A 27,797-nucleotide genomic window follows, 5' to 3' on the forward strand; every position below is an offset into this window, starting at 1 on the left:
GGAGACTAAGCCGAAAAGAAAATGAATGATATAATAAAATAAAATATGATAAAATATAATATAATATAATATAATATAATATAATATAATATAATATAATATAATATAATATAATAAATATAATATAATATATAATAATAAAATATAATATAATATAATATAATATAATATAATATAATATAATATAATATTGTTAATATGCTTTTAGGATATAGCCAAACATTTTTGATTAAACGTATATTGCTGTGAAAAAAACATGTAAATAACTCAAACAAAACACCTGAAGCAATATAACAAATGTGGTTCTGCTTTATAAAATGAATATTTTGTCAAAGTAGTCCATCCATATTTATATATAATATATAAGTCACTCCTCTCTTTGAAAGGAAAATGTATTTCTCAAAACTCTTATTCAGAATGAAAAGTAAATGAAAAGCACAACATGTGTGTTTTGTATGTAAAACATGCGTAATTTCAGCTACTTTTATTTTATTTGGTCATTTGAATTAACATAAAATATACTGATACATGCCAAACCGGATATTCTGTTCGTCCGTCTTTTTTACAAAGTAAAAGTCCTCCAGATTCTTCTTTTATTATTCAGTTAATGTCGCAGACCTTTTTCCACTCATCAGACAGACGCAACTTATTCTTTAAAAAAATCAAGTTTTGTATTTCTATGTACTGTGAAAGATATGACCAGATATAAAAAACAAAACCAACTATTTTAAAATCATACTTTTGCCTTGCAGACTTTTATTTTAAATAACTTTCCAGCGCCATTTAGGGAAAGAACAGTTTTGTTTCCTGCTTCAGCTCCAGTCGGTGATGGCGGGGCTCCAGTTCTCCACATCTTGCACGTTAAGAGACTCATTCCTCGTTTCTCCATGGGATGAAATCGCTTCCGCTGCCTCTAAACATTAGGACGTACGGCTGATAATATTCGCTTACTGATTTGCGGTAAACGCGAGTGGAAAGAGTCGGAGCAGTAACCGCACATCGCTCCCGCTGTATTTTAAAATGGCTCCAGTTCAGATCGGTTCGGACGGGCAGCTGGTGCCCGCCGGGGGTCCGACCTCAACCCCGCAGCCTCCTCCAGGAGCCCCGGCAACCCAAGGAGTACGGCTGAGCCTTCTGATCGAGTTTTTGCTACAGCGAACCTATCATGAGATCACACTGCTGGCTGAACTGTGAGTTCACGATAGACCTGACCTGGACTTCTCGTTGTTTTGAATGGTCATTGGTCAGGCATGGATAACTGAAGTTTGATTTCGTTTAGTATTGGCCCGTATGTTCTAGTTGACAATTGTTTTGTTCAGTTTATGACGATATTTACTTGTCATGTCAGCTTAGACACAAATCTTGACTCTTAAATTGGTAATAAATAATCTTGAATGTGGATGTGTCAAATTAACCGTAATTGGTATTAACATCTCATGAATTTAATTGAATTGAATCTGGTTCATTAGAAAGTTTGTCCAAATAAATTTGTGATATAGTAAGAAACTTTAGTGTGTTATTTATTTTGTAACATTCTATGAAATAAAATAAAATGTTATAAAATTGAAGGTTCTCAGAGTTTCTTATTATGTAGCCGAAGGGTCATATTTGCCACATAATAGCAAGTTGTTTCAAATGTGAATTGTTTTGTGCTGTCATTTAGATATTATGTAACCATGTCTTTATTATTTTCACAGACTTCCTCGTAAAACAGACATGGAAAGGTAAGAAACTGACATAAAGTTAACATTTAGATGTTGTAAAACCTTATTGTAAAATTGGGGAAATTGCAGGGGTCCACTTGGGAATGCTTTGGATTCATAAAAAACAGAAAAAATAATTTTAAGAAAAGATAATGAATGATTATGTATTTATGAATTGATGTATGTATGAGTATATACATATTCCAAAAAAAATCTACCTGGTATTGGAAGCACTGGTATTGTGAAATACATTAATTTAAGTTTTGGTCATTATTCAAGAAACTCTTAACCCCTAGGATTTAATTTATGCTTGCATATGAGCACAACTAATTAAACCCATCTCTTACAGAAAAATTGAAATTGTTCAGTTTGCCAGTCGGACACGTCAACTCTTTGTGCGTCTGCTTGCTCTTGTCAAATGGGCAAGTAATGCAGGAAAGGTGGAGAAATGTGCGGTATGTGATTTATCTCCCAGTCTCAGCCTGATTCATTTATCTTTTTATTACTATTACTACGAGAGACTCATTGTTAGCTCTGTTTGCAGATGATCTCCTCATTTCTGGATCAACAAGCATATTTATTTGTTGACACGGCTGACCGGCTGGCATCACTAGCCAGGGATGCGTTGGTACATGCACGTTTGCCTAGTTTTGCCATCCCTTTTGCCATTGATGTACTAACCACAGGGTCTTATCCACGTCTGCCCACGTGCATCCGAGTAAGTATTCAAACATAAAGTGTATACATACTGTACGTACAGCTGCTGTAAAATGTGAAATAAATGGAAACTGTTTTATAAATTTATTTTTAATTTCTTGTAGGATAAAATCATTCCTCCCGACCCAATAACCAAAGCAGAGAAGCAGACCACGCTAAATCAGCTCAATCAAATCCTGCGACACAGACTAGTCACCACTGATTTGCCTCCACAGCTGGCTAACTTAACCGTGGGTAAGTTATTAGTCTCCCACATGTACTGGGAAACATTTATTCTGTCCTGTATTAAGTGTGTTATGTATTTCAAGAATTTAAACTCTGTGCTTTTAAGGTATTTCTTTTTGCCTTTAAATGATTTTTGTTGTTTCTATGTCATTTTTTTTTTGTCAAGCCAATGGACGAGTCAAGTTTCGTGTTGAGGGTGAATTTGAAGCAACGCTGACGGTGATGGGGGATGATCCTGATATTCCCTGGAGACTTCTTAAACTAGAGATTCTGGTTGAGGATAAGGAAACTGGAGGTAATATGTTCTCTGTGTGAAATAATAAGATATTGCAAATGACATATCATGGAACCATATTTATATATTATACATAGAAAATTTTAGGAAAATGTTTTTTTTGGTACATCCCAAATATATTTAAAATGTTTTATTTATTTACGTTTCTGTGTATATCTATAATTTAATTTTTATCTAGGAGAATTTATATATATATATAAAATATAAATATTATATATATATATATATAACCCTAACTTTCAGCAGCCATTTCTTTTTAAATTTCACAGGATTCTTTAGAATTCATTTTAATATGCAGATTTGGTGTGCCAGTAACATTTCTTAGTTGTCTCAGTTAGCTGTACTGCTAAAGTTTTTGTTGTTGTTGAAACCTTATTCATTTTCTTCGTAGTTGTTTTGATCAAGTTTGGAAACATTTGTAGCATTCAAAAAAAGTTATAGTCAAATTTAATCAATTGCTTAATGCATTCTTGCTGAGTAAAAGCATTACTTAAAAAACTGATCCATAAATGTGTACAATTTATGTAAAAAAAATGCTTATTTATAAATAATCAAAAATCATTTTAAAATGGGCGGTTCATTCTGCTGTGGCGACCCCTGTTTATTAAAGGCACTAAGCCCAAAAGATAATGAATGAATGAATGAATGACTAAATGTTATTTTTAAATGATCTTAACCATATATATTGCATTTTTTTAGATGGACGGGCATTGGTCCATAGCATGCAGGTGAATTATATCCACGAGCTGGTCCAGTCCCGCTTGTTTGGAGATGACAAGCCTCTTCAGGACATGTACACCTGCCTCCGTATCCTTTCAGCTAAACACTGAATTTTAGTATAACATTATTATTATTATTATAAGGTTCCTAAATTAATATCTTTTACTTTACCAGCTTAGATATTTTGAAGTGCAGTAATGGTCCGTCTAAATGAAAGGGAAGTTTTGTTTTTCCAGATGTTGTGGAAAAGGTGTTTAATAAAACAAAGCTGTTTCCTTGATAATTGGTGTCAGATTCATTCTGCCTGTCACTCCAACTGGAGGTTCTGCACTCTCAGACTCTAATGTTAATCAGAGAGCGGTGGGGGGATCTGGTGCAGGTCGAGCGCTACATCCCTGCAAAGTGCCTCACATTATCTGTCTGGAAGTAGGTTTCTAAAATTCAGCAGTTTGCTCACTTTTCTTTGTTGGTTTTGCGTGGCATGATTTTTTTTTCTTTCAGTCAACAGGTGCTGGGTAGAAAGACTGGCACGGCATCTGTTCACAAGGTTACCATAAAAATCGATGAAAGCGATGGTTCTAAGCCATTACAGATCTCCCATGAGCCTCCACTGCCTGCCTGTGATTCCAAATTAATGGAAAGAGCCATGAAGGTGAGCATTACTGGTTAAACTCATTTCTTATAAAGTCATTCATTCGTTTACTCAACAAATCATTAAAAACAAATCATCAAAAATTTAATCAACAAAATATATAATATATATATATTAAAAATATCTTTTTAAAAGACAGTGAAGACATTAACATTGCTACAAGATATTTTTGTCATCAAGGATGAGTAACAACGGTTTGTTTAATTATTTAAATAATGTTAATGCAATTGTAATGCATAGATTAAACATGAATACATATAATGCATTTTCAGTTTAATTGTGTCATGTAAATGCTGATTTGATGTAAATTACATTTAATGTAAAAAAAATGTGTAAGGATAAAGAAAAACATAATGATGATGCAATAGCTGATTGAAATTCAGATTTTTTTTGCAGCAACCCCAGACTTTTGAATGTTGATGTAAGGTATAGTAACATCAGTGAAGATAAAAGTTTGTTTGTTTTGCCTTTTCTTTTAGATCGACCATCTCTCAGTGGAAAAGCTGTTGATTGATAGTGTACATGCTCGCTCACATCAGAAACTGCAAGAACTTAAAGCCATTCTGAAAAGTAGCAACCCTAATGACAACTGTGAGTATTTTGCACCACAGAAATCTTCTCTTTTTTTAATTTTTTTAATTTTTTAACTTTATTATTTTTTAATATATTTATTTTTCTATCTTTAGCTTCTCTTGCTTACTAAATTAGTCAGATTTTAAGCAATTATTCACAAAAAGAAAAGAAGTTAAGATATTTGTTCTGTTCAGAAACTGCTTTATTTAGGGAAGCAAACTTAAATAACAATAATTCATTTTATACTCTGAACATAAATACTATAATATTATTGTAATTGTTTAAAATTACAAAGAGATGTCTAAAATAACAATTTCAAATAAATTTTAATCTGTCAGTTATTGCTTTTAAAATTACTAATATTATTACTTACCAACTTTAATTTACGCCCTATTTTGTTACAAGCTGTTATGTAGAAACACTAATTTAAGTTATTACATAAAAGATACACATAACGATGCAAAATGCACATCTTTTGTACAAATGTGTCCCATTACATCCTCTTATGTATTTATGAGCATTCATTTTGTCTGTTTGTTTTTCAGCCTTTATAGAGACTGCTCTGCCCACGCTGGTCATACCAATACTGGAGCCCTGCGGTCGATCTGAGTGCCTCCACATATTTGTCGATCTGCATTCAGGAATGTTTCAGCCAATGCTCTACGGAGTCGGTTAGTAATATTTCCCATGCATTAGGCCCACATATTATTATTTTAAGAAAATAGCATCTTGACTTTTGTTTTGACTTCTTTTACCTTTTCTTTCTAGATCAATCCATGCTGGACGATATTGAGAAGAGTATCAACGATGACATGAAGCGCATCGTCACATGGTTACTACAGCTAAAGTAAGCAGTCCAGCAACACTACTGATTTAAAAAGTTTGGGAATGATATGTTAAAATTCTGTTATGTTTCTGTTCATCAAAGTTGTACGGAACCCTGGAAGGGACGTAGTGGAGGAGAAAAAAATTGGCTGGGTGAAAAAAAAATGGGTGAAAGAAAAGTTTTTGCGTTCCCTCGCAAAGATGTTTTGCGTTATCTCGCAAAGATGTTTTGCGTTATCTCGCAAAGATGTTTTGCGTTATCTCGCAAAGATGTTTTGCGTTATCTCGCAAAGATGTTTTGCGTTATCTCGCAAAGATGTTTTGCGTTATCTCGCAAAGATGTTTTGCGTTATCTCGCAAAGATGTTTTGCGTTATCTCGCAAAGATGTTTTGCGTTCTCTCGCAAAACTGTTTCTCCACAAACACTTCCTGTTCACTTCACTCATGTAAACCCTCCCGTTTTTGCCGAAACTCTCTCATATTTTACCGTTCTACCCCACTTACTTTACATTAAATCTGTGCGTTGATCGTCGCCTTTCACTTTGCAACCTCTGAACCAGCGAAAGCATGTACAAGCGCTGACTGACAGACGCACTCTGTACAATAAACTCACTTGTTTGATAACATAAGTGTCCCTTTAAATGGCGGGTACAGACGCTGATCTGGGATCAGTTTATTGTATGGAGCGCGTCTGTCAGTCAGCGCTTATACATGCATTCACTGGTTCAGAGGTAGTGAAAGGCGACGATCGACGCACAGTAATGTAAAGAAAGTGGGATAGAATGGTAAAATACGGGATAAATTCGGCAAAAACGGGAGGGTTAATGTGAGTGAAGTGAACAGGAAGTATTCGTGGAGAAACAGTTTTGTGAGGGAACGCAAAACATCTTTGCGAGATAACGCAAAACTTTATGAGGGAACGCAAAAACTTAGAAATATATATTTTCCTCCCACCCATTTTTTTCTTTCACCCATTATTTTTTTTTCACCCAGCCAATTTTTTTCTCCTCCACTACGTCCCTTCCGGGGTTCCGTAAAGTTGCATGTTTATGCTCAAGAAATACAGTAGAAATGTAAAATAATATTGGAATTTACTTTGATGTCATTTTAATTGAATAGTTTAAAATTTAATTTAGTCCTGTGATTTAACCCCATAAGTGTCAAATTACTTTTTGTGTTCACACTTATGAAATGAAGTTTAATATATGCATATTATATATAATTTGTCAGTAAGTTCAGATTCAAACTATAAAAAGTAATTCTTTATAGTATTATATGTTCAATAAAAATTTCAGCATCCTTAATCTGTACATTTTAAAACTATTCTAACATGATCTACTGATGAGTAAACTGTTGGGCTGCTTTTTTTTTGTTGAAACTGTAATAAATTGCTGTTTCAAAATACCATCAAAATTAATAAACTTTTTTTTTCATCAAGGAGACATTGGCTTGCTTAATAGTGGAAGGAAAGATGTTTATAATGTAAAATATATATTTTAAATAAATCCTCTAATCTTTCCTATCATTAAAGAATCACAAAAAAATTTATTTAATGTATATCACAGTTTTCACAAAACCATGCAGGAAAAAAAAGGATTTTAACATTTATGATTACATCAGACATATTAATATCATTATTTATAGTTCAGTTACAATTTGTAATTAATTATAGTAGAACTGCAATTCTGTGTAGTATGATGATTTCTGAAGGATCATGTGAGAATTAAGACTTGCATAAATTCAGCTTTCAGTTGCAGGAATAAATTAGTTTGTTAAAAAACGTTTTAAAAATCGTTTTCTTTTAAGCAAACAAAGTTTTTATTATATAATTGATTAAATAAACGCAGTCTTAGTAAAGACAGCAAACTTACATTAAAACAGGGGGAAAAAAATCCTGATTTAAACTTTTGACTGCTACCTGTACCTGTAGTGTCTTTAATATTACGACCGTATCTGATGTAAGTGTATTGTGTTTTGGTCAGATTCTGGTTGGGCGAGCAGAGATGTCGGCAATCCGTGAAACATCTTCCCACACTGTGCACAGACACTCTCCATCTATCGAACCTAACCACACATCCTGTGGGCAACCTTTCAAAACATCGCCTCTTCATCAAACTCACTCGGCTCCCACAATACTATATTGTAAATACACTCAATATCTTATTCATATATCTCACAGATAAAACTGTCATTTGTGTGAATTCCAAACAGTTAACATTTGTCTTTTTCAAGGTGGTGGAGATGTTTGACGTGCCCAGCAATCTGACAGAGCTTCAGTATAAGTACTACTTCCTGTCTGTGAGTCAGATGGAGAGCGAGGACGGACTTCCTTCTGCTCAGCTGTTTAGGCACTTTAAGCCCAACCTGGAGGAGCTTGTGCAGGACATTTCATCTTGTCGAATGGTTCGCCCTGGGACCAAGAGGAAGGTGGGATAGGCTAGCTAGAGAATATTCTCAAAATTGATGTTAAACATGGTCATTTAGTGCTTAAACTACTTAATTCAGCATGAAATTTAAAATTGAACTTTATTTAGGCTATCTGAAATTGAATGGGTCATTAGGGGCTTTTGTCATTGAGGAAAGTATTTATACTTTCCAAAGAAGATCTGCTTTTTGACTTTTTCATACTGCAGGAACTGTCAAGCATTTTTTGTGCTTTTAATGTCACTTTGAAGGGAACTAAATTAGCAGTTTTCAGAGTAGGGTCTAATCCAACACAATGAAATAAATGTATGCTGCTGATTGGGCAAATGCATCCCAAATAGAACATTGGCACAGAAAAACACAAAAGCTCATATTGGCACTATTTTTTGCCTTTATCCGCAGCATTGTTTTTATTCTCAGCCTCAATGGCATGTAGTGATTTAGTCCTCCTATTTGCAGTTTCAATGAGATCTTATTTAAAGAGGCGAAGCTTTTTTGATAAAAAAAATGTGTGTGTGTTTGTGTGTGTATAGATAGATAGATAGATAGATAGATAGATAGATAGATAGATAGATAGATAGATAGATAGATAGATAGATAGATAGATAGATAGATAGATAGATAGATAGATAGATAGATAGATAGATAGATAGATAGATAAGTAGATGGGTAGATAGATAGATAGGTAGACAGAGGGATAGATAGGTAGGTAGGTAGGTTGACAGAGAGATGCATGGATGGATGGATGGACGGATGTGTGTGTTTTGAATACCATTTTTAATGTCAATATGATTAGCCATTTAGGAATATTTATTTTTTCCTGAATGGCTACAGGACAACAAACCACCTTAATAAACTTACTAACCTATTTATGCATTTAAATGGCACTTTAAGTTGAATACTAGTATCTTGTAAAATAACTAGAAAATATAATGTATTGTCATTATAGCAAACACAAAAGAAATTAGATAAACTAAGTTAGTATTTACAACTATTTTCATGTTTAAATGTGTTTCAAAAATCTCTATTAAACAGCACTTGGCAAATATTTTAAAACAATGAAAATTTTACAGGAGGGCTAATAATTTTGACTTTAAATTACCTGTAATACTGCAATATTTAATTAAAATATATATTTTTATGATTTGTTGAATTGTGCGCCTTGAATAGAATTTAAAGATGTAAAGCGGGTTACCGTGATCGATTTCTTGTAAAGAAAACTGAATTTCTGAGCAGCGCTGTAATCTACTTTTAATTTTTAAACCAAATGCAAAGCTATTGTTAGAAATCTTGTATGTCAACAAATTAATACATATTCATACAGTATTGCTAAACATAATATCATGATTTTCCATTTCATGCATCTGTTTCACTAGAGTGTATGTTTTTAATTTAGAAGAAAAATGTTGTAATGTGTCTTTGTGATGTTAATGTAATTAACAGTTTTGTTTGGCTCTCTCCTCAGTTGTCAGGAGAGCAAAGTGCCGTTGAACCAAAGAAACCCAAGAGGTCTGGAGAGATGTGTGCCTTTAATAAGGAGCTTGCTCACCTGGTGGCCATGTGTGACACCAACATGCCCCTTATCGGACTGCGCTCTGAGGTACTGCATATCTATTAGATGGTGGCAGCGGTCTTGCAATTTCTAAAGTGCTATCCCTAGCAAATATCCCATTTTGTGCCTGCTTTTCTTGTAGTTGTCCAATATGGAGATTCCGCATCAGGGAGTGCAGGTCGAAGGAGACGGCTGTAGTCATGCCATACGTATTCTGAAGTAAGACTTGTTTTTTCATCATGTCTTAAATTGATAGATGCAGTTTTTCCTCATTAGTGCTGTTTCATAGACTCTTCTGGTTGTGTTATGTACGATTTTATTTATTTAGCTAACACCTTTAAGTACAATAAGTAATTGCCTATCTATTAAGATGGTATTAGCAGTTTATTTGCAATTATAAAGTACATATTCTGCACGATCTTATACTACATTTGTAATCCTACCTAATACCTAAACCCAACTGCTACTGTAACTATTAATACACGGCAAATTTGGAGTTTGAGCTAAAAGTCATAATTAATGTTTTGTTAATAATTGTTAGTAATGGTTTGTTTTAATTCTGAAAATTGGACTGGCACAGTTTCAGTTTACAAGAACTTTTTCGTTAAGCTGCTTTGATACAATCTAAAAAATATTTTGGTAATCTTCAATGAAAATTTGACCATGGTTTTTCTGTTGACATCAACCCGAGGACTTCCATAGCAACTGCATATTAATGCCCTTTCTTACTGTTAGTTTGCTATGAGGATATGATGTGCAGAATAAAGCCCCGCCCCCTGCTCAATATTCTGTTTCTGTTGGAAGTACATCAGCATACTGAAATACGCAGATTTTAAAGAAAGAAATGCTTTTATTTAGCAAGAACACATACAATTGATCGAAAAGTGTCAGTAAAGGCATTTCTAACATTACACTATTTGTAATATGATACATTTTTTATAAACAGCATCACAATATACACTAAAGGATTGATATAAAATTACAAATTGAGTATCATATTTTTTTGAGTATCAAATCAGCATTTTACAATGATTTCTGAGGTGAACGTGACATTAGAAATATTTAAATTTAGACTACACATTTTATTTATAAAAAAAAAACACAATCGCTGTGTCGTATTATTGATCAAGTAAAAGCACATAATAAGACATAATTGCTCTGCTTTTTGCTCAGAGTTCCACCTTGTATGGCAGTTGGTGAAGAAACCAGAAAAGCTCTAGAGCGCTCTCTGCTGGACTGCACCTTCAGACTACAGGGACGCAATAATCGCACATGGGTGGCAGAATTGATTTTCTCCAGTTGCCCACTCAACAGCACATCCATCAAAGAGCAAGGTACTTCTCTACTAATGCCTTTCAGAGCTACACAGTGACGTGAAAGGGATAGATTAAAGTCTTTTTCTTTCCCTCTAATTTAATTTAGCTTCAACGCGGCATGTCTACCTGACATATGAGAATCCTCTGTCAGAGCCAGTGGGTGGCAGGAAAGTGGTGGAGATGTTTTTGAATGACTGGAACAGCATTAGTAAGCTTTATGAATGTGTGCTGGAGTTCTCGCGCTCTTTAACTGGTATGTACCTTGGTTATACTGTATTGTATAATTCAATTGCATCTCTTCCACAATAGTATTTATATATTAATTTACTGATACTTTATCATTTAGCTGACAAAGTGGTATTTTAAATTGTAATGAGGAACTGACATACAGTGCCTATAGAAAATCATCATACCCTCTGAAAATCTATACCTTTACTCGCATTACGCCCTGCTTTCAAAAGACCTTCGGAATGGACCTTTTGAGAACTTGTAGAAAGGCACAGGTTAAGAGAAGTCTATAAAAACATTTCAAATGCTGGAAATGTTATTTGAAATGTGATTTGATTTCAGGATGTATGCCAAATAAAATCATTGTTTCAGTGAGATATGATGATTTTTCTATAGGTGCTGTACACATGTAGATAAACGTTTGGGGTTGATATAAAGTGACAGTAATGTTACATAAGGTTTCTATTGCCATTAAAAGCTATTCTTTTGAACTTTGTTTATCAGATAATCCTGTTTTTTTTTTTCCACATTTGCTTGTAATTAATAATCAATTGTTCGTATTTTCTAGAAATGCCCTCCTATCTGAGCCTTTTCTCGGAGATACGGTTGTACAATTATCGGAAACTGGTTCTGTGTTATGGCAGCACTAAAGGCAGCTCGGTAAAAAGAATTTAAACAATTGCTATAATGTTGATGCTTAAGGTGCTTAAAGGTATAGTTCAACCAGCAATGAAAATTTGATGACTTTACCCTCAAATCTACTTCAGTTGAAAATTTTTATCTGAATTTTTATCTGATAAAATACAAATTAACATCTAACAATATTTTGAGAGTCAAAAAACATGTGGGAAAATCAAAATAAATACCTGTGACTTCTAGCAATACATTGGGGTTCATTTTTTTAACATTACCTTTAATCTATATCCTCAGGAAGCAGTCCTGAGCAATGTTTATTTTGTGAACACACTGTGTGTTTGTTGTTGTTGTTATTGTTATTATTATATAAAAAAAAACATTTAAAAAATCCACTTGTCATTTAACCTTTAATTGAAACATTCAAATCACCTAGGACCACTATTTCAGGGTGAACTATTCCTTTAATTCACTAATTTGGTAATTTAGTTTAAATCTAAATTATTTTCCATTTACAAGTTTTATATCTTTTCCTTTCAGGTAACGATACAATGGAACTCAGTGACACACCGATACCATCTGGCCCTGGGGACTGTGGGGCCCAATTCAGGCTGTAGCAACTGTCACAACATAATTCTGCACCAACTTCAGGAGATGTTCAACAAGACACCCAATGTTGTACAACTTCTGCAGGTACTTACAGCTTTAGCACTAAAATGTAGTTATCCTTTGTCACTAAAATGTAAAATGTCAACAATGTCATTAGTAAGTAATGTGTATTTATATAGCACATTTATCATGTATGGCCATACACCCAAAGCACTTCAAAATCATGAGAGAGGGGTCTCTTTACACCACCACCAGTGTGCAGCATCCACTTGGATGATGCGACTGTAGCCACAGGACAACAGTGCCAGTGCGCTCGCCACACATTAGCTATAGCCAATTTGGTGGATGGGGATGATTGGGAGGCCATGGTGCTTCAAAAAAGTGTTGACAGATCAATTTGGAATGGTTTTGGAGGATAACTCTGTTTATAAATGATATGCTGATTATTTTCTTACATATTTCTCTCCGCTCAGGTCCTCTCAGATACTCAGGCTCCTCTAAATGCCATCAACAAGCTTCCCACAGTGCCTATGTTGGGTCTTACCCAAAGGACTAATACGGCGTACCAGTGCTTTTCCATCCTGCCCCAGTCGCCCACCCACATCCGCCTGGCCTTCCGCAACATGTACTGCATTGACATCTACTGCCGAAGCAGAGGGGTGGTGGCCATCCGGGATGGGGCCTACAGTTTGTTTGACAACACTAAGATAGTCGAAGGCTTCTATCCAGCTCCTGGACTTAAGGTGGGTTGAGCAAATCATATTATAATATGAATACTCCACAAAATAAAGCAAACTCTTTTCATTTAGTCAACCTCAGGTAGGAGGGTGACATTAATTGTTTTTGATAATATCCTAGAATGCTTTTACACCTGAACTTTTGTTCAAGAACCTTTTACATTTCCCCAGTTAGTGTGGTTCGTTTGGCATATGTGAATCCAGCAATCACGCTCGAATCCACGGCAAAACAATCGGTTGGATCGCCTGGATGTGGTAGTCTCGGCTGGATTAAAATGAACTCTGGAGCAGATCGAATCTAGTGTGAAAGCAATACGATCTAAACCAGGCTATATCACAGTGTATTATGGATATGTAATAGGCATAGATATACCTATATGAAGAGAGAATTATGAGTAGGGCGGGATGTCATTCCTACCGGTAGGAATTCAACATTGTAACAATTTCAATCCCTGTTTCAGAACAAAATAATCGATCTACAGGTGTGAAAGCACTCTTAATTACTTTTACATATAAGAGTATGGTTTTTACATGCGCAGAGTCCAAAAGCTTTAACTATGATGAATCTTATAAAAGTGACCCCTATAAGTAATAAAAGCACTTAAAGTCACTTAATCGATTTTTGTTTTATAAAAAAGATCAATTAAAGAGAAGGATCACCCAAAACTGAAAATTGTCATCATTTACTCTCCCTTCACTTGTTCCAAACCTGTTTAAGTTGAACTCAAAAGAAGATATTTTGAAGAAAGCTGGAAACCTGTAACTGATGACTTCCATAGTATTTGTTTTTCCTACTATGGATGTGTTTAGATTTTTTTCAGCTTTCTTCAAAATGTCACATTTTGTGTTCAACAGAATAAAAAAACTCAAGGTTTTGGAACCTCTTGAGGGTGAAAAATAAGTCAATATTCATATTTGGATGAACTATCCCCATCACAAAAGCTTGATTGCCATTTTCTTGAATATATTTGTTATATATTTTTGCTAATTTTAACAGTTTAACAAGCAAGCCCTCACTATTGAGTGAGAAAATTTAGACACAATATTGTCTTTTGTTTCACCAATGACAATAGGTCTAAACCAGGGGTTCCCAAACCTTTTCTTATAAAGGGCCAAAAACCAAACTTGATTGTGGGCCGAAGTTGCCATGGCAACTTCCTAATTTAATAATATTTTAAAAATTAATAAATACTTTATTCATGTCAATTCTATATATATTTTTACTCCACTTGACTCGATAGTGAAATATATGTGTCCTAATTGTGTTTTTAAATTGTGCCACACACACAAACACACACACACACAAAAAGTGGTTTCGGGTTTCATGACCCTTTGAAAAATTGATTGAATTCATCTTTAATTGAAACTTTTAAGTTAATTATTTTGTTCTCAGAAATTAAACAAACAAGCAAAAGTAAAATGAGAAATGATGATCTCTGATTGAGGGATTCGCCCCAACCTTCCCCATTGGTTGGCCTAATTTGGGCATCTCTGGTCTAAACAAAGCTAGAGCATTTGTGCACTTTATAGCAAAAGCTGGATTGTTTTGTTTCTAAATTAATGTTTTTTTTAACTAGTTGTTTTGGCCATTGATTCAATGATCTATTCATAAAAACAGTTTCTTCGTCCTAATAAGCCTACTTAGTAATAAAAACATACTTTTGTGTGTGTATCAGGAAAGAAGACGAGCTTAGAAACATGTTGTCTTTAACAATTTCTGTTGCATGATTGTGTGCATCTTTTCACCATAACAGGGGCAGTCAGTAATCTTGTCATTAACATCCTCAACATTTAATTTCTGACGGTTGTAGATCTATAATTCGGAGATCTCTCCTCATAGTTTAGCACATGAGTTAAAGGGACAATTCACCCAAAAATGAAAATTACCCTAATATATTCTTTCCCTTGTTTTCAAGTTTCTTTCTTTCTCCTGAACACGAATGAAGATATTTTGAAGAATGTTGGTTGCTGCCACTTATTGACTTCCATAGTAGGAAAAAATATTACTGTGGGATTCAATGGGTTCCAGCAACCGACATTCTCAAATAAGCAAATCAAATAGGTTTTGACCAAGTGAAGGGTCCGTAAGTGATGACAGAATTTTTATTTTTGAATGAACTATCCCTGATAATGCAAAGGTCTCAAACTTAATTCCTGGAGAGCCTTAGCTTTTTTTTGTTTCGACCCTAATTAAACACAGCTGATTCAACTAATCGAGGTGTTCAAGACTACAAGACGATTCTAGATCAGCCGTGTTTGATTAGGGTTGGAGCAAAACTGTGCAAAGCTACGGCTCTCCAGGAATTGAGTTTGGGATCTATGCCTTAATGGCTTCAATCTTCTTTTTTTGTGGTTTATGATAAAATCGTGAAACATTAAATACATTTTTATTTATCTGGAAAAATGTTGATTATTAGACAATAATTTTCTTTTTATAATTGTCATTTCATTTTATTTGTTTCAGACGTTCCTGAACATGTTTGTGGATAGTAACCAGGATGCTCGAAGACGCTCCGTCAATGAAGACGACAACCCTCCCTCGCCAATTAGCATGGAGGACACCTTCATGCCCCACACCCAGACACAACCTCCAGGAAGAGGGGTGTATCCGCCCCTTACATCACCTCCCAACCCGTACCATGTGCCTCCTTCACCGTCCATGATCACAACGCAATCTCCAGGTATATTTATGTTTCTCTCTTGTGTCATTGAGCTTGTCCTTAGCATCCTGGTCATGCCATCCATGGAGTCTGGGAATCAAAAAAATGAGCACATTTTTATTGATATCCCACCCATTAAAAACATGTCCCACCAGCCCTTCTGTGGACATGCATGCCTTTATCGGTCAGTCTGTGTTCATCACCGTACACTGTGCAACGGGAAAGCATGCCCACGATCATACACGTGTCCACCCATCTCCATTCGGGCCCTGCAGCTTCTGTCCTGCTTTCAGAGAGAAGTTCACGAGGCCTCTGATTGGTTAATTGTGTGCAGGGAACATCCACGCAGCCAATTCCCCTAGTGGAGCTCTGCGGGCCCCTTCTCCCTTTGGGCCCACCCCTTCTCCCTCTTCTCTGGGCATTTCTATGGGGCAGACCTCCAACTTTGCCAGCCCACATGGTAAGTCTACAGGGCGGCCGCCATCCTGGGCTTTGTTGATTTTGGCTTTCTTTCCTCTGGTGTTTCAGTCTCTAACGGGCTGGTGAAAGACATCTGATTTGTCTCTTGCGCTTGGAGGATTTAGTTTGCTTAATTGAGCGCTTGCTTGATATTTTTTGTATCATTACTACTTTTAGTTTCCTTGACTGGTGGGACTGGGAAGACTTGGAATATCAGTTTCAATCATTCGCATGATTATGTGCAAGACAAAAAAATGCTATGCTTAGTACTTCAAATCAGTCTGATCGATTGTTCCTGTGATTCTTTTTAATTTGTATTTTATTTATTGTGTGTGTGTGTGTCTGTGTCTGTCTGTCTCTCTGTGTCTGTGTGAGTGTTTAAGAATATATTTTTTGTTATCTGTTTTGTGAAGTTTTATTCAGTTTTTTGGGATTGGTGTGATATTTTTATTAGTTAGAAAAGTAAAAAAATAATAATAATTTGGACAAGCTTTTAATTACAAGTATGGTTGGCTGCTAGTAAATTTTACTTTAATTTGTAATAAATCTGTTTTAGATTCACTTTCTGATGTAAAGTCTTTGTACAAACCCATGAAAGGTGCTCTATAAATGACTTTAGCTTACTTGATGTTTCAGTGCTTCCCACAGGTTTCAAATATACTTGCGGCTGTAGCCGGATTGAAATACACAATTTCCCCACAACAAATAAATAGTTAACTATATACGACAAACAAGACATAATTTCATTTTTAATAATAATTGTATTAATCACGACACTGTTTCTTTTCAATTGGTTAAAGTAGAAAAAAAAGACTTAAAAAGACAGAAATATAAAAGAAATACTTTAATGCTATTCAGGAGCCATGTGCACCATGTTCAAAATAGCCAATGTAATATATTAACATCATCAAATTACTAAAATAATCAACAAAAGAGAAATAAATGAGAAAACAGACAATATCTCTTAAAATAATCATAACTGCAAAATTAAAATGAGTAGACAAGGCAAATGTGTTGATTAACTATTAATAATGGTGCATATCTAAACATAAATATTTTGCAGCCATTCCGTCCTCTCTGAGTATATAGTAAAGTCGTTTAGATTAATTAATCTATTATTTACTTTTTCTCTCTGTCTCTTGGCTGTGTGTGCGCTGTCAGCTGTGAAACCAGGCGAAAAGTAGTTTAAATAAAAGATGCATAAACGCATATAAGCTTTAGAAGGCTAAAGCAAAATTTGAATCCCGGACATTTTAGGAGATTGAGAAACCTCGGCTGGATGAATTTCTTAAATCCCAAAAATGCGCGTCTCTGTGGGTCTGAAGTGCATGTGAAACTGTCTGCACGATTGTTGACAGGTCCCGCTGGCACAGAACGAAACTGGTAAACGAGAGGACTTTCCACTACTTAATCGATCACAGATGTTTGGTTATATTGAGCGAATAAAAAAAAGTGTAAAAGGATGTTAATAATAGTAAAAAAAGAAAAGACTCCATTCTTCAGTATCACATGAACCTTCAGAAAGGATGATTTTTGTCTTTGTGGAATCCGTCATCCATTTATTTTCAGCATTCTCTGATTTGTAATTGAAATCATTTGTTAGAAGTGTATTTATGACCTCTGATCAATGTAATGCAACCTTGCTCTGTACAGTTATTTGTAATAATTTTAGTTGTTCTAGATGACACCAAACTTTGCGATATGTTAGTACTGTAAAGCTGGGTGTTGTCAGTTACCTCAGAAAAATAGTTCCAATATCAAAATTCAATACATTTTGTTGTATCACAATCTCAGAACTTTTAATTATCGTAGTTGAAATTGAATCAGGTGCTACATAGAAACAGCAGAGCATTACCCACCACAACACGAGTGCATTATGACCCCGATGTCTTTGATTTTGTTTTGCAGGAACTCTTGACCCAAGTTCACCATACACACTAGTGTCCGCCAGCCCTAGGGTAGGCCCCTGGCCAGGTTCCCCACAGGTTTCTGGACCTTCTCCTGGAGCACGAATCCCTGGCATGTCACCAGGAAACCCTTCTTTGCACTCACCCATTCCAGACCCATCCCACTCCCCTCGAGCTGGTACCAGTGAGTACATATAATTCAAAGACATTTTGCCTAAAGACTACTTTAAAGAAAATGAATCAAAAGTAAAACTAGTGATATAGATATCTATACATATAGTGATGTTGATAATTTATAGAATTATCTTTAAGAAATATAAAAAATAACAAATAATGATTTTGTTCTTTCTATTAACATAGTAAGTAATACAGTGATAATATTGATATAATAATACTTATAATATTAAGAAATTGGTACTAGAGCAGCAATTTATCTTATTTGATATTAGGATCATTTAAAACTGAAGACTGGAGTAATATTTCTATCACAAAATAAAATCACATATAAAACTTTTTTATTTTACAATTAAGAAACGAACATAATACATTTGAATATTTTATAATGTTGCGGTTGTTTGTTCTGTATTTTTGTAATGTAAATACAGTCGTGACAACCATTTAAGTTCTTTCATAAACAAATTCCTCAGGCTTTCAAACAGACGTACAAAAAGAACTGGCTAGATTTATTTTTCTTAATTTTCTTGACTACTGCAATGCTAAATATCTTGATGGGCATAAAATTTGATATCAAATATAGATGTATGCGAGTTTAATAGACTACAATGACTAGTGCTAGATTTGACTTAATTACAATTTTCTTTCAGCATAAACATTCCTTGCAGTAACTAATTTTAGTCATTGTGTATAGGTTCACAGGCGATGCCTCCACCTCGTAAACTGCCACAGCGGTCTTGGGCAGCCTCTATTCCCACCATCCTCACCCACAGCAAGCTACATGTGTTGCTTCTGCCTTCACCCATGCCATGCCCGGTCCCAGGGCTGGCAGGCAGCTACCTGTGCTCACCTCTGGAGCGCTTCCTGGGCTCAGTCATCATGAGACGACACCTGCAGAGAATCATCCAATTAGAACCCAACGTGAGTCAGAAGCTGTAAACATTTCGTATGGTTACTTACCTTCATATACCTGTATCACACTTTGACTACCTTCTATTCACAGCTCACTATTGTGAACTCAAATGAACCAGGCGTCATCATGTTTAAAACAGAAGTGCTTAAATGCAGAGTGGCTCTCAACCCTAAATCCTACCAGACTCTCCAGCTGAAAGTCACACCAGAAAACACGGGACCCTGGTCACAGGAGGAGCTGCAGGTCTTGGAGAAGTTCTTTGAGACCAGGGTAGGAAATCAGCTCAACAACTGTCATGCCTTTTGTTCAGTTTGTGTTTTGGAAATTTGTAGTAGATAGATTTGTATTCTGTTTAAGAGCCCTTATTGGTCCAATGCTTCACATACAGTGAAGTTCTTTTTCAATCTTTACCTAAACAGTGGTATACTGTTATCAAATATTGTGACTGTACCCAGCTGAATATATAAATGTCTGCTGCATGCTTTCCTCTCAGCAACAAAAACACACAAGAAAAATGACATTGCTGAGAAAACAGAAGTTTAGCATCATCTAATCATAGAGTTATGGATACATGTTTGGACTCAATTATGCTTGCCTTGTTTACTGTTGGTTGCTAATTTACCAATACTACAGCTGTGTGTTCTAACAACCTGATGGAAATGTTTATTCGCATTTGAGATTTTTTTTTGTAAACTTTTTTTTTTTGTAAGATTTTTTCACGTTGGGATGGAAATTCAGCTTGTTACACTTAATTCCAGTATTCCTCAGTCATTTAAATTGAGTATTTTATTTCCCCCTAGGTTGCAGGACCACCCTTTAAGTACAACACACTTAATGCCTTTACAAAACTGTTGGGAGCTCCCACCAACATACTCAGAGACTGTGTTCGCATCATGAAATTGGAGTTGGTAAGCACTTTCTTTGCACAAGCATACACGATCTGGCATCGCTTTTATATATTACAATAAGAAATGTTTGTACAAATAATTAAATCAGAATGAATTTTAATATTAAGAATTTTTTTTATAATAACAAGTAAAAAATCTCTTGCAACAAATCAGCCTATTAGAATGATTTATGAGAGTCATGTGACACTGATGAAAATGTAACTTTGCCATTACAGGCAGGTTAAATTAATTACTGTAGTTAATAGAGGTGTGAATCCACACTGGTCTCACAGTTCTGTTTAGTTACGATCAGTTCGGTTCAATTCGATATCATGGTGCATTGACGATGCTTTCCATACTCAGTTTTATATTTTACTTCCCAGCACAAGAATTCTTGTATTAAAATTTTAAAATATTTTATATGCATTTGTAATACAATCTTGTCCTTAAATACAAGCAGTCAGTTATATGAACTGTAACTTTAATTTTACCTGCTCAAAGAAAACACTCTGCATCAAACAAAACTCAAGGACATGAACAGAACAACATAACCATTTAAAGCAAATAAACAAACGTAAATATTATTCCGCTTGCTTTTTGAGAGTTGTCGAGCGAGTTGGTAAATGCCTATGATTAACTCAACAGAAAGTGCTGCGATTGGCTCTTATGCGCTGGCGCTGTCCACCTATGAGTGACACTGATAAACGGACGCAGCGATCACAGCTGATCGATGATAGACTCTGTGTAGAAAGCTCGCTCTGCAGACACGCTCGTGTCTGGATCCGCTAAAATTGCTGTAACAGCCGAGGGAGGGAGGAAACGTCAGGCCAGCAGGTCATAGGGGCCACAGTAGCTATGTTTTTGTCCAAAAATGTGAATGAACTTTATAAGCAAAACTGGATTATCGGATAAAAGACGTGCGAATAAAGCAGCGTTTCCATCCAATGAGTAAAAGCGAACAAAATCGTCACTTCCTGACTAACTGCTGCCAAATATCAACAGTAAAAACTGAATTTGCTGCAATAGGAGAAGCTGTGTCAATCTTTTCTTTATCTAATAAATTACTTGCGCCTCAGAAGGCAATCCTGACACGCAGTGGACGCACGGTGGCGTTTGAAGGTGTCAGACGCAGAGCACAGACGCTCTTGATTCTGGAGGTCATTAATAATATAATAACACTAATACTTAAACGGTAAGGCGTTTTAGAATGACCAAATCAACATTTCAGATGGTTTACAATGTGCTCAGCCTGCTGGTTTGTCCATTTACACACATTTTCATCATCACATGATCTCTTACAACAATATCACATGACCTCACATACTGAAATTTGTTCGGTAAAATTGTTTCCATTGTAGTTTATGCGCATCTTTTCGTATCGAATAAAAAGTTTATCCTACTCAGTTATCTGGATAAGTTTTTTTTATGCACAATTTCAAAATTTATGCGAATGTGTAAAATGCGCATAAAATAGGTGGATGGAATCATAGCTAGTGTGAGAGAGAGAGAAATGGAGTTTACTTTTCATTTTCTCCAATGGGTGTGAAATAATCTTCTGATCTTCTGTAACTTCAGTGTCAGTGAATGACCCATTCCCCATTAGGATCTACCACTGAACTGATACCGAATTGTCCGCATATGCATCGCAGTGCACCGAAGAAACAATTTTGACAGCCCTAGTCATTAATGTTTTTTTAAATTCAAATTTTATTTCCTAATATTGCTATTTTACTGGACACTAAATCCATCAAACAAATGGAGCCTTCAAGCTGTTCTTCATTATTCCTTTAGTTCCCAGACCAGGCGGCTCAGTTGAACTGGAATGTGCAGTTCTGTCTGACCATCCCACCCAGCGCTCCTCCCATTGCCCCACCAGGAACCATCGCTGTGGTGCTAAAGACCAAGATGCTCTTCTTTGTAAGTCCTTTATCTGGCCATTTTATCTTCTAAATGTCAACTTTTACTACACAGCCAATTCCCAGGTCTTGCTCTAAAGGTCTTTGTCCTGAATTCTGATGTCTATTATTCTGACATTATTATTCCAGTCATTGTGTGCTCAACAGCTTGTGTTTGGTCTGTGTTTTGAATATTACAACATGTGTTAACTTGGAGAGATGCTCTTCTGACAGCTCCAGCTGACCCAGAGGTTACCAGTGCCCCAGGAGCCCATCAGTATCATCGTGCCTATTGTGTATGACATGGCCACTGGACTGACCCAACAGGCCGACATCCCTCGCCAGCACAGCTCTTCAGGAGCCGCGGCCCTGATGGTCAGCTCCATCCTCAGACGCTTCAATGAGCACCATCCACCACGACCAGGTTTGTACATCAAGCTCAAATATTGTATATCAGTGCTGTTTGTGAACACTGAACAGTGGACATCCTTATTATATACATTTTTATATCTGTAATATTTTGAGTAGCACGTTTTCCATAACTGACTGTAAATCCCCAGTGGCAAAATTGCATTCTTTAACGGTTATATTATGCTTTTTTTACAAGATGCAGACCTCCAATGTCCCCAAAAAGTGTATTTAAATTTATTTTAGCTCAAAATATGCCATTCATTGTACCTTGCAAATGCTTCTTTTTGGTGCAAGCAAAAACTGCGCTGTTTTTGTGTCTTTAAATTAAAGGGTCACGAAACACCAAAACACATTTTTTGAGCTGTTGACAGTCATATATGTGTCCCACACTGCTAAAAACACTATTAGGACACCTATATTTCACTAAAAAGTGTAAATTGGTTGTTTTTGCGTTATTTCAAGCAAATTCGTACTTCCGGTTTGAAACGAATTTTTGAAGCTGCGTCACGGTCATGACATAATAGCGTGTATTCCAGCGTGCAGACTGGTCGTCTGTGCCAGAGAGTCTTATTACGTCTTACAGTGTGTTGCATTAATGCATGAGTAAGGCTTGGTTCAAACCAATCAGTGCGCTCTATTGTGCAACTTCATTAATATTCATTACTGTCAGAGTGTAGATGGCAGAGACGCCACGTTGTGTTGGCAAAACAAGCGTGAAGTGTTGCTTTTATAGTTTGCTGCAGTTAAGTTTAATTTTAATTTTCTCTCTGTGAGAGCACAGACTCACGCGTGGATTACAGTGTACGCGACGCGCGACAACAATAACTTACGTGTCCAAGGAGGATTATTGTTTACCTGAGAGCTGTTCTCATCTGCAAACGCTGAGATCCAGATTCGCTTTAGTCTCCTCTTAATAAAGACGCGGCTCTAGTTGCTGGTGATTGTCCTGTCTCTACAGATTTGGTAAGTGAGCGACCAGTGCTCTTTGTTTATTCAGTTCGTATTTTATTCGTATCAAACAAACTATTGCAACGAGTGTAAACAAGTTAGCACTAACAGTTACAACCAAACTATAACCTCGTGTTGGATTTTGTGACCGGAATAACACACGCAGCTTTCTGACGCTACCTGCCGTGTGCATCTAAGTTTCCGGGAAATGCTGAGTTTTTTTTTCTCTCATTTGCCGTGCGGTATCAAACATTGCATGAAAAATACACGCTTAGAGCAGTTCCTCGAATCAAATATCACGTTTGTCGGAAGGGACATGAATGAATTCCCTGAATGAAAGAGCCAAACTGCAGTTAAAGTCCACCATTTAATAATCTGGCAAATAATTCGACTACAGATGTCCATGTAAACACAATCACATTGTCCACTGTGGTTTTGTGTTTTGACTCTGAAATTCAGCGCGCCCAAATAGACACTCCCACACCAAGCCTCTTTTCTTCCTCCGACACTCCCCCCTAAACAGAGCTGGACACGCCCACTTTTCTGACTTTTTCCAAAGTAGAGGTGTGAAAACACCCTGCTGAAACGAGGGGGTTTCATGGCCCTTTAAACGCAAACAAGGTGTTGCTCTCATATGATTTAAAGCCTTGTCAGTTTAAACTTCTGATTGAGCAAATGGACAATGGCCTGTTGCTTCACTAATATTAAAGGGCATCTATGATAAAAATCGACTTTTGTAAGCTGTTTGGACAGAACTGTGTGTGTAGGTATAGTGTTTTCACAGTCATATAGGGGTGATAGAAACAATACGTCTATTTCCTATTGTTAAAATGGGATCCAAATCCCTCCCATTATTAGGCCCACCGCAATGTGATGAAAGAGGTTTTTCCTGCCCATGGAAAAGTCAACTTGGATAAATATTTCAACTCTCTGTGATCATCTGCACCTCCATCACCACAGCTGCATAGTGTCAGTGCAATTTTAAAAGAAGACGCTTTACTTTTGTACATTAACATAACAGATGTCCATGTAGCAGTGTATATTAACATGTATTCTGTCACATTTGCCATGCAAAAACAGTGCAACGCTAAACGTGTGTGTGCGTGTGCAAACTTTGACATTGTGTGTGACTCATCATTGCAGAAAGGTTTTAATTAATACCACAACAAATATAGTAAATAACAGTTGGGAAAATTCTCACTGTAGTAAGGGAGATCTGCTTCATTCTTGTCTGCCACTATACTGTTTATCTACGTGCAAGCTACATGCATCAGAGCAAAACAGACAAATCTCTATGGCTCTGACATGCACCTGAGAACAGTGGGACCTTCAAATAAACCAAGGAAAATTTAGAACTACATCCAAAGTGCTTGTGGCAGTTTATAGAGGGCATTATTATTGGTTTATTGTGTATAGTGAATGACTCCCTTTACTGTGGAGTTTGAGGTTTGTCATTTGAAAATGTTTCTCATGCTCAAACAGCAACCTTATGCACTAAATTAGGTTGAAAGTGTAAAAAAGCAGAATAGGAATCCTTTAAATTCTGCATAAACCAGAAGTTACATCTATTTTTTTTATTTTTTTGTACTGTGGCGCAGTTTCTAGAGAAACCGAATATTAAAAAAGAAGAGTTGTTTTTTCAACTGCGAGATGATTGGATGTAGTAAAGTAGACATTTTATTCTGAATATTTAGGAAAAGGGTTTCAGGAGAGTTGGAACGGACACCTCCTCCTCACCATTTTTGCGTCTTGGCAAAACTGACAGTTGGAGGGGTGTGGTTAATATGTTAGCCACGCCCAATTCCGCACAGATTTAATGTGAGAATTTTAACTAGAAACAAATGGGAAGTGAATTCTCAGATTTTAATTTTAGATTAAAATGACAATGTTTTTTTATGACATGCACAGATGAATTGTTCACCACAAAACTAGCAATAGTAGTACTACAATTAGTAAGCTAACTAACTCATGGTTGGTATTGATTTCATTTTCTACTTAAAAGAAAGAGGTCACAGTGAAGAGATCTGCGTGGGACTGATTGTTTTAGTCCTGCTCCCGCCAGGTTTTACTCTGCACCCAACCGCTCCTGCTATATATTCATCCTTTGTTCACCCTCTGCCCGTCCTGCCCCGTTTTTTACTGCCCCAACCGTTCCTGCTAAATTTAGATCTGATTTCCAAATTCTCACGTTAAAATCTACCAAAAGAGAGAGATAACAGATAAAAGTGTAGATTGTGTAAGGATTGTAGGCTAAATTTCAGGTTTGTTTGCCCCTATGTGATGAGACATAAGTGTCACGTGACATGCGGTGAGATTTATGGCTGGTTATTTTACAAACATATGCACTCAATATATTTGCCAACTACTGGTTGTGTTTTGTATTTCATATCATCATTATTGCTATACACATAGCAGGTACATATTGGTCCAAGGAAGAATGTAAAATGTATAGAGATTAAATATGCCTCCAAAAAACACCCAGCTGGATGCTACAGAACAGCCTATAACAAGCGATACACAGCACCAATGGTGGATGCGTGCTCTCTCTCTCATTCACATGCAGACACAGATCCACAGCGCTCTCTCTTGCTCACGCTCTATCCATCTCAGGACCGCTATATTGTTAGACCACCCACTCACGTTCTGATTATACCAGAGTTTCTGACCACTACCGCGTTTTATTCGGAATGCAGACCTTTATCAAAGTGCATAATTGAATTCGCAAATGATGTAAAATATGCTACTGATATCCCTAAAATAAAAGTACATATTTTCTATTATAAATCTGTAATTTGTTCTTTCATCCACATTTTAATATCATTTTTACCTTTTTTCTAACAGGGGAGTGCACAATATTTGCAGCTGTTCACGAGCTCATGGCTAATCTGACGCTAAACTCCGGTGGACGCCCATAAGTTGGTGTCTCTTGTAGGAAACTCATCAGACTGATTCTAAATGAATACGTTCAGCCCTGACTCCTGGGGCATTCAGGTTTTGTGCTGCAACCAATGGGCTCTTCTGCTGGTGTATCATATTGTCGTTAAAGGGAGCGGAAGAATGATGGAACTTTTTTTATTGTATTATGAAGCATGTAAATTAAAAATGGTTACAATAGCAGGACTTCTTTTTAAAAATAGCTTGGGAAAGTTCTGCTGATGAATTTGTTATTTTTTTCAGATGCACTTCTTAAGCAAACGATTGTGATAGAAAAGATGTTTAACTACAGCTGTATTTTTTCATTTAAGACTTTGCAGAAAATGTCTTTTTTTCTAATACAAGTTATCAATGCTGTGTAAGCGTTGATGTTTTCTTTATCAGCACACTATTTAATTTTACATTTTTTTTGTGCTTGCATTGCTTTGATTTCTTAGTATTCCTGCCACTTGAGACATGAGTGACAAACCTTATAAATAAGCCGTGTTTTAATGTATTTCATTGGAATCATGCAAGAGGTCCAATATTTTTCATGTCTGTGTTTATTACTATTTAATAAACATTGAAAATAACTCCATCCTTTCGTTAATAAATCCCTGTTTGTTTGCTGATGTGAAATGAAATATATTTAGAGAATGACATGAAATCAGTTTTCCTTTATGTGTAGCATTCAATGAGTAATATTATATTCTAATTGTTTTATTGCTTTATTTTTAAATGGTTAAGTCAATGGTCTCAATCTCAATTACTGGAGGGCCACAGCTCTGCAAAATTTAGCTCTAACCACCTCCAATTCACACCTGCTTAATAGTCTTGTAGTCTTGAACACCTTATTAGTTGGGTCAGCTGTTTCCTTAGGGTTGGAGCAAAAATGTGCAGAGCTGCGGCCCTCCAGGAATCCAGTTTGAGACCTATGGGTTAAATCAATGTGTGAAGTCTAAATATATTTGCAATAAAGGCAAATGAAATTCTCTCAATGACAGTATGACCTGCATTTAAGCCAATATGTGTATTTTCTGAGTATTGTCTGACAAACAACAGGAGTTGACCACAAAAATCGCCAGAAATAGGTGGTTGCTAGAAGGGATACAGCTGCAGTAAAAAGTTAAAGAGAAATATTTTTATTATTTATTAAATTGCCCACTCATTATATTTTATTAAAGTCTTCCCCAACCATCACGGTTATGTAAAAACAGTCGTTATACAGAGAATTTTTTGTATTTTATATTCAGTTATCAAATAAATTACGCCAACGTCTTCCTAAAACCATCACAGTACTGTAAAACAGTAGTTATACAGAGAATTATTCAACTACTCATATTATTTATTAAATTGCCCAATAAATTACGCCAACATCTTTCTAAAATCATAATGGTTATGTAAAAACAGTAATTATACAG

At 35.9% G+C, this 27,797-nt stretch overlaps 1 protein-coding gene across 3 annotated transcripts; it reads left to right on the plus strand.

The window, feature by feature from the left end:
- Positions 1-796: 796 nt before the first annotated feature.
- med14 (mediator complex subunit 14) lies at positions 797-26,990 on the plus strand. Of its 3 annotated transcripts, none has more exons than XM_005167821.5 (30): positions 797-1,190; positions 1,698-1,724; positions 2,053-2,158; positions 2,248-2,421; positions 2,525-2,654; positions 2,812-2,940; positions 3,640-3,747; positions 3,954-4,086; positions 4,162-4,312; positions 4,792-4,903; positions 5,431-5,556; positions 5,654-5,732; positions 7,693-7,852; positions 7,943-8,137; positions 9,600-9,734; positions 9,829-9,905; positions 10,860-11,020; positions 11,109-11,255; positions 11,799-11,890; positions 12,404-12,556; positions 12,946-13,215; positions 15,674-15,890; positions 16,204-16,329; positions 18,237-18,419; positions 19,104-19,330; positions 19,413-19,592; positions 20,123-20,230; positions 22,001-22,126; positions 22,339-22,528; positions 26,305-26,974. In XM_005167821.5, the coding sequence occupies exons 1-30, from the start codon at positions 1,021-1,023 to the stop codon at positions 26,376-26,378; spliced, it is 4,266 nt and encodes a 1,421-aa protein (XP_005167878.1). In that variant the 5' UTR covers positions 797-1,020; the 3' UTR covers positions 26,379-26,974. The 3 variants fall into 3 exon arrangements, with proteins under 3 accessions (XP_005167878.1, XP_005167879.1, NP_997930.2); NM_212765.2 differs by having other exon boundaries at positions 814-1,190; positions 16,201-16,329; positions 26,305-26,990; XM_005167822.4 differs by lacking the exon at positions 16,204-16,329.
- The last annotated feature ends 807 nt before the right edge of the window (positions 26,991-27,797 follow it).

Source organism: Danio rerio, chromosome 9 (assembly GCF_049306965.1).
Source record: "Danio rerio strain Tuebingen ecotype United States chromosome 9, GRCz12tu, whole genome shotgun sequence".
In the NCBI taxonomy this organism is placed as follows: Eukaryota; Metazoa; Chordata; class Actinopteri; order Cypriniformes; family Danionidae; genus Danio; species Danio rerio.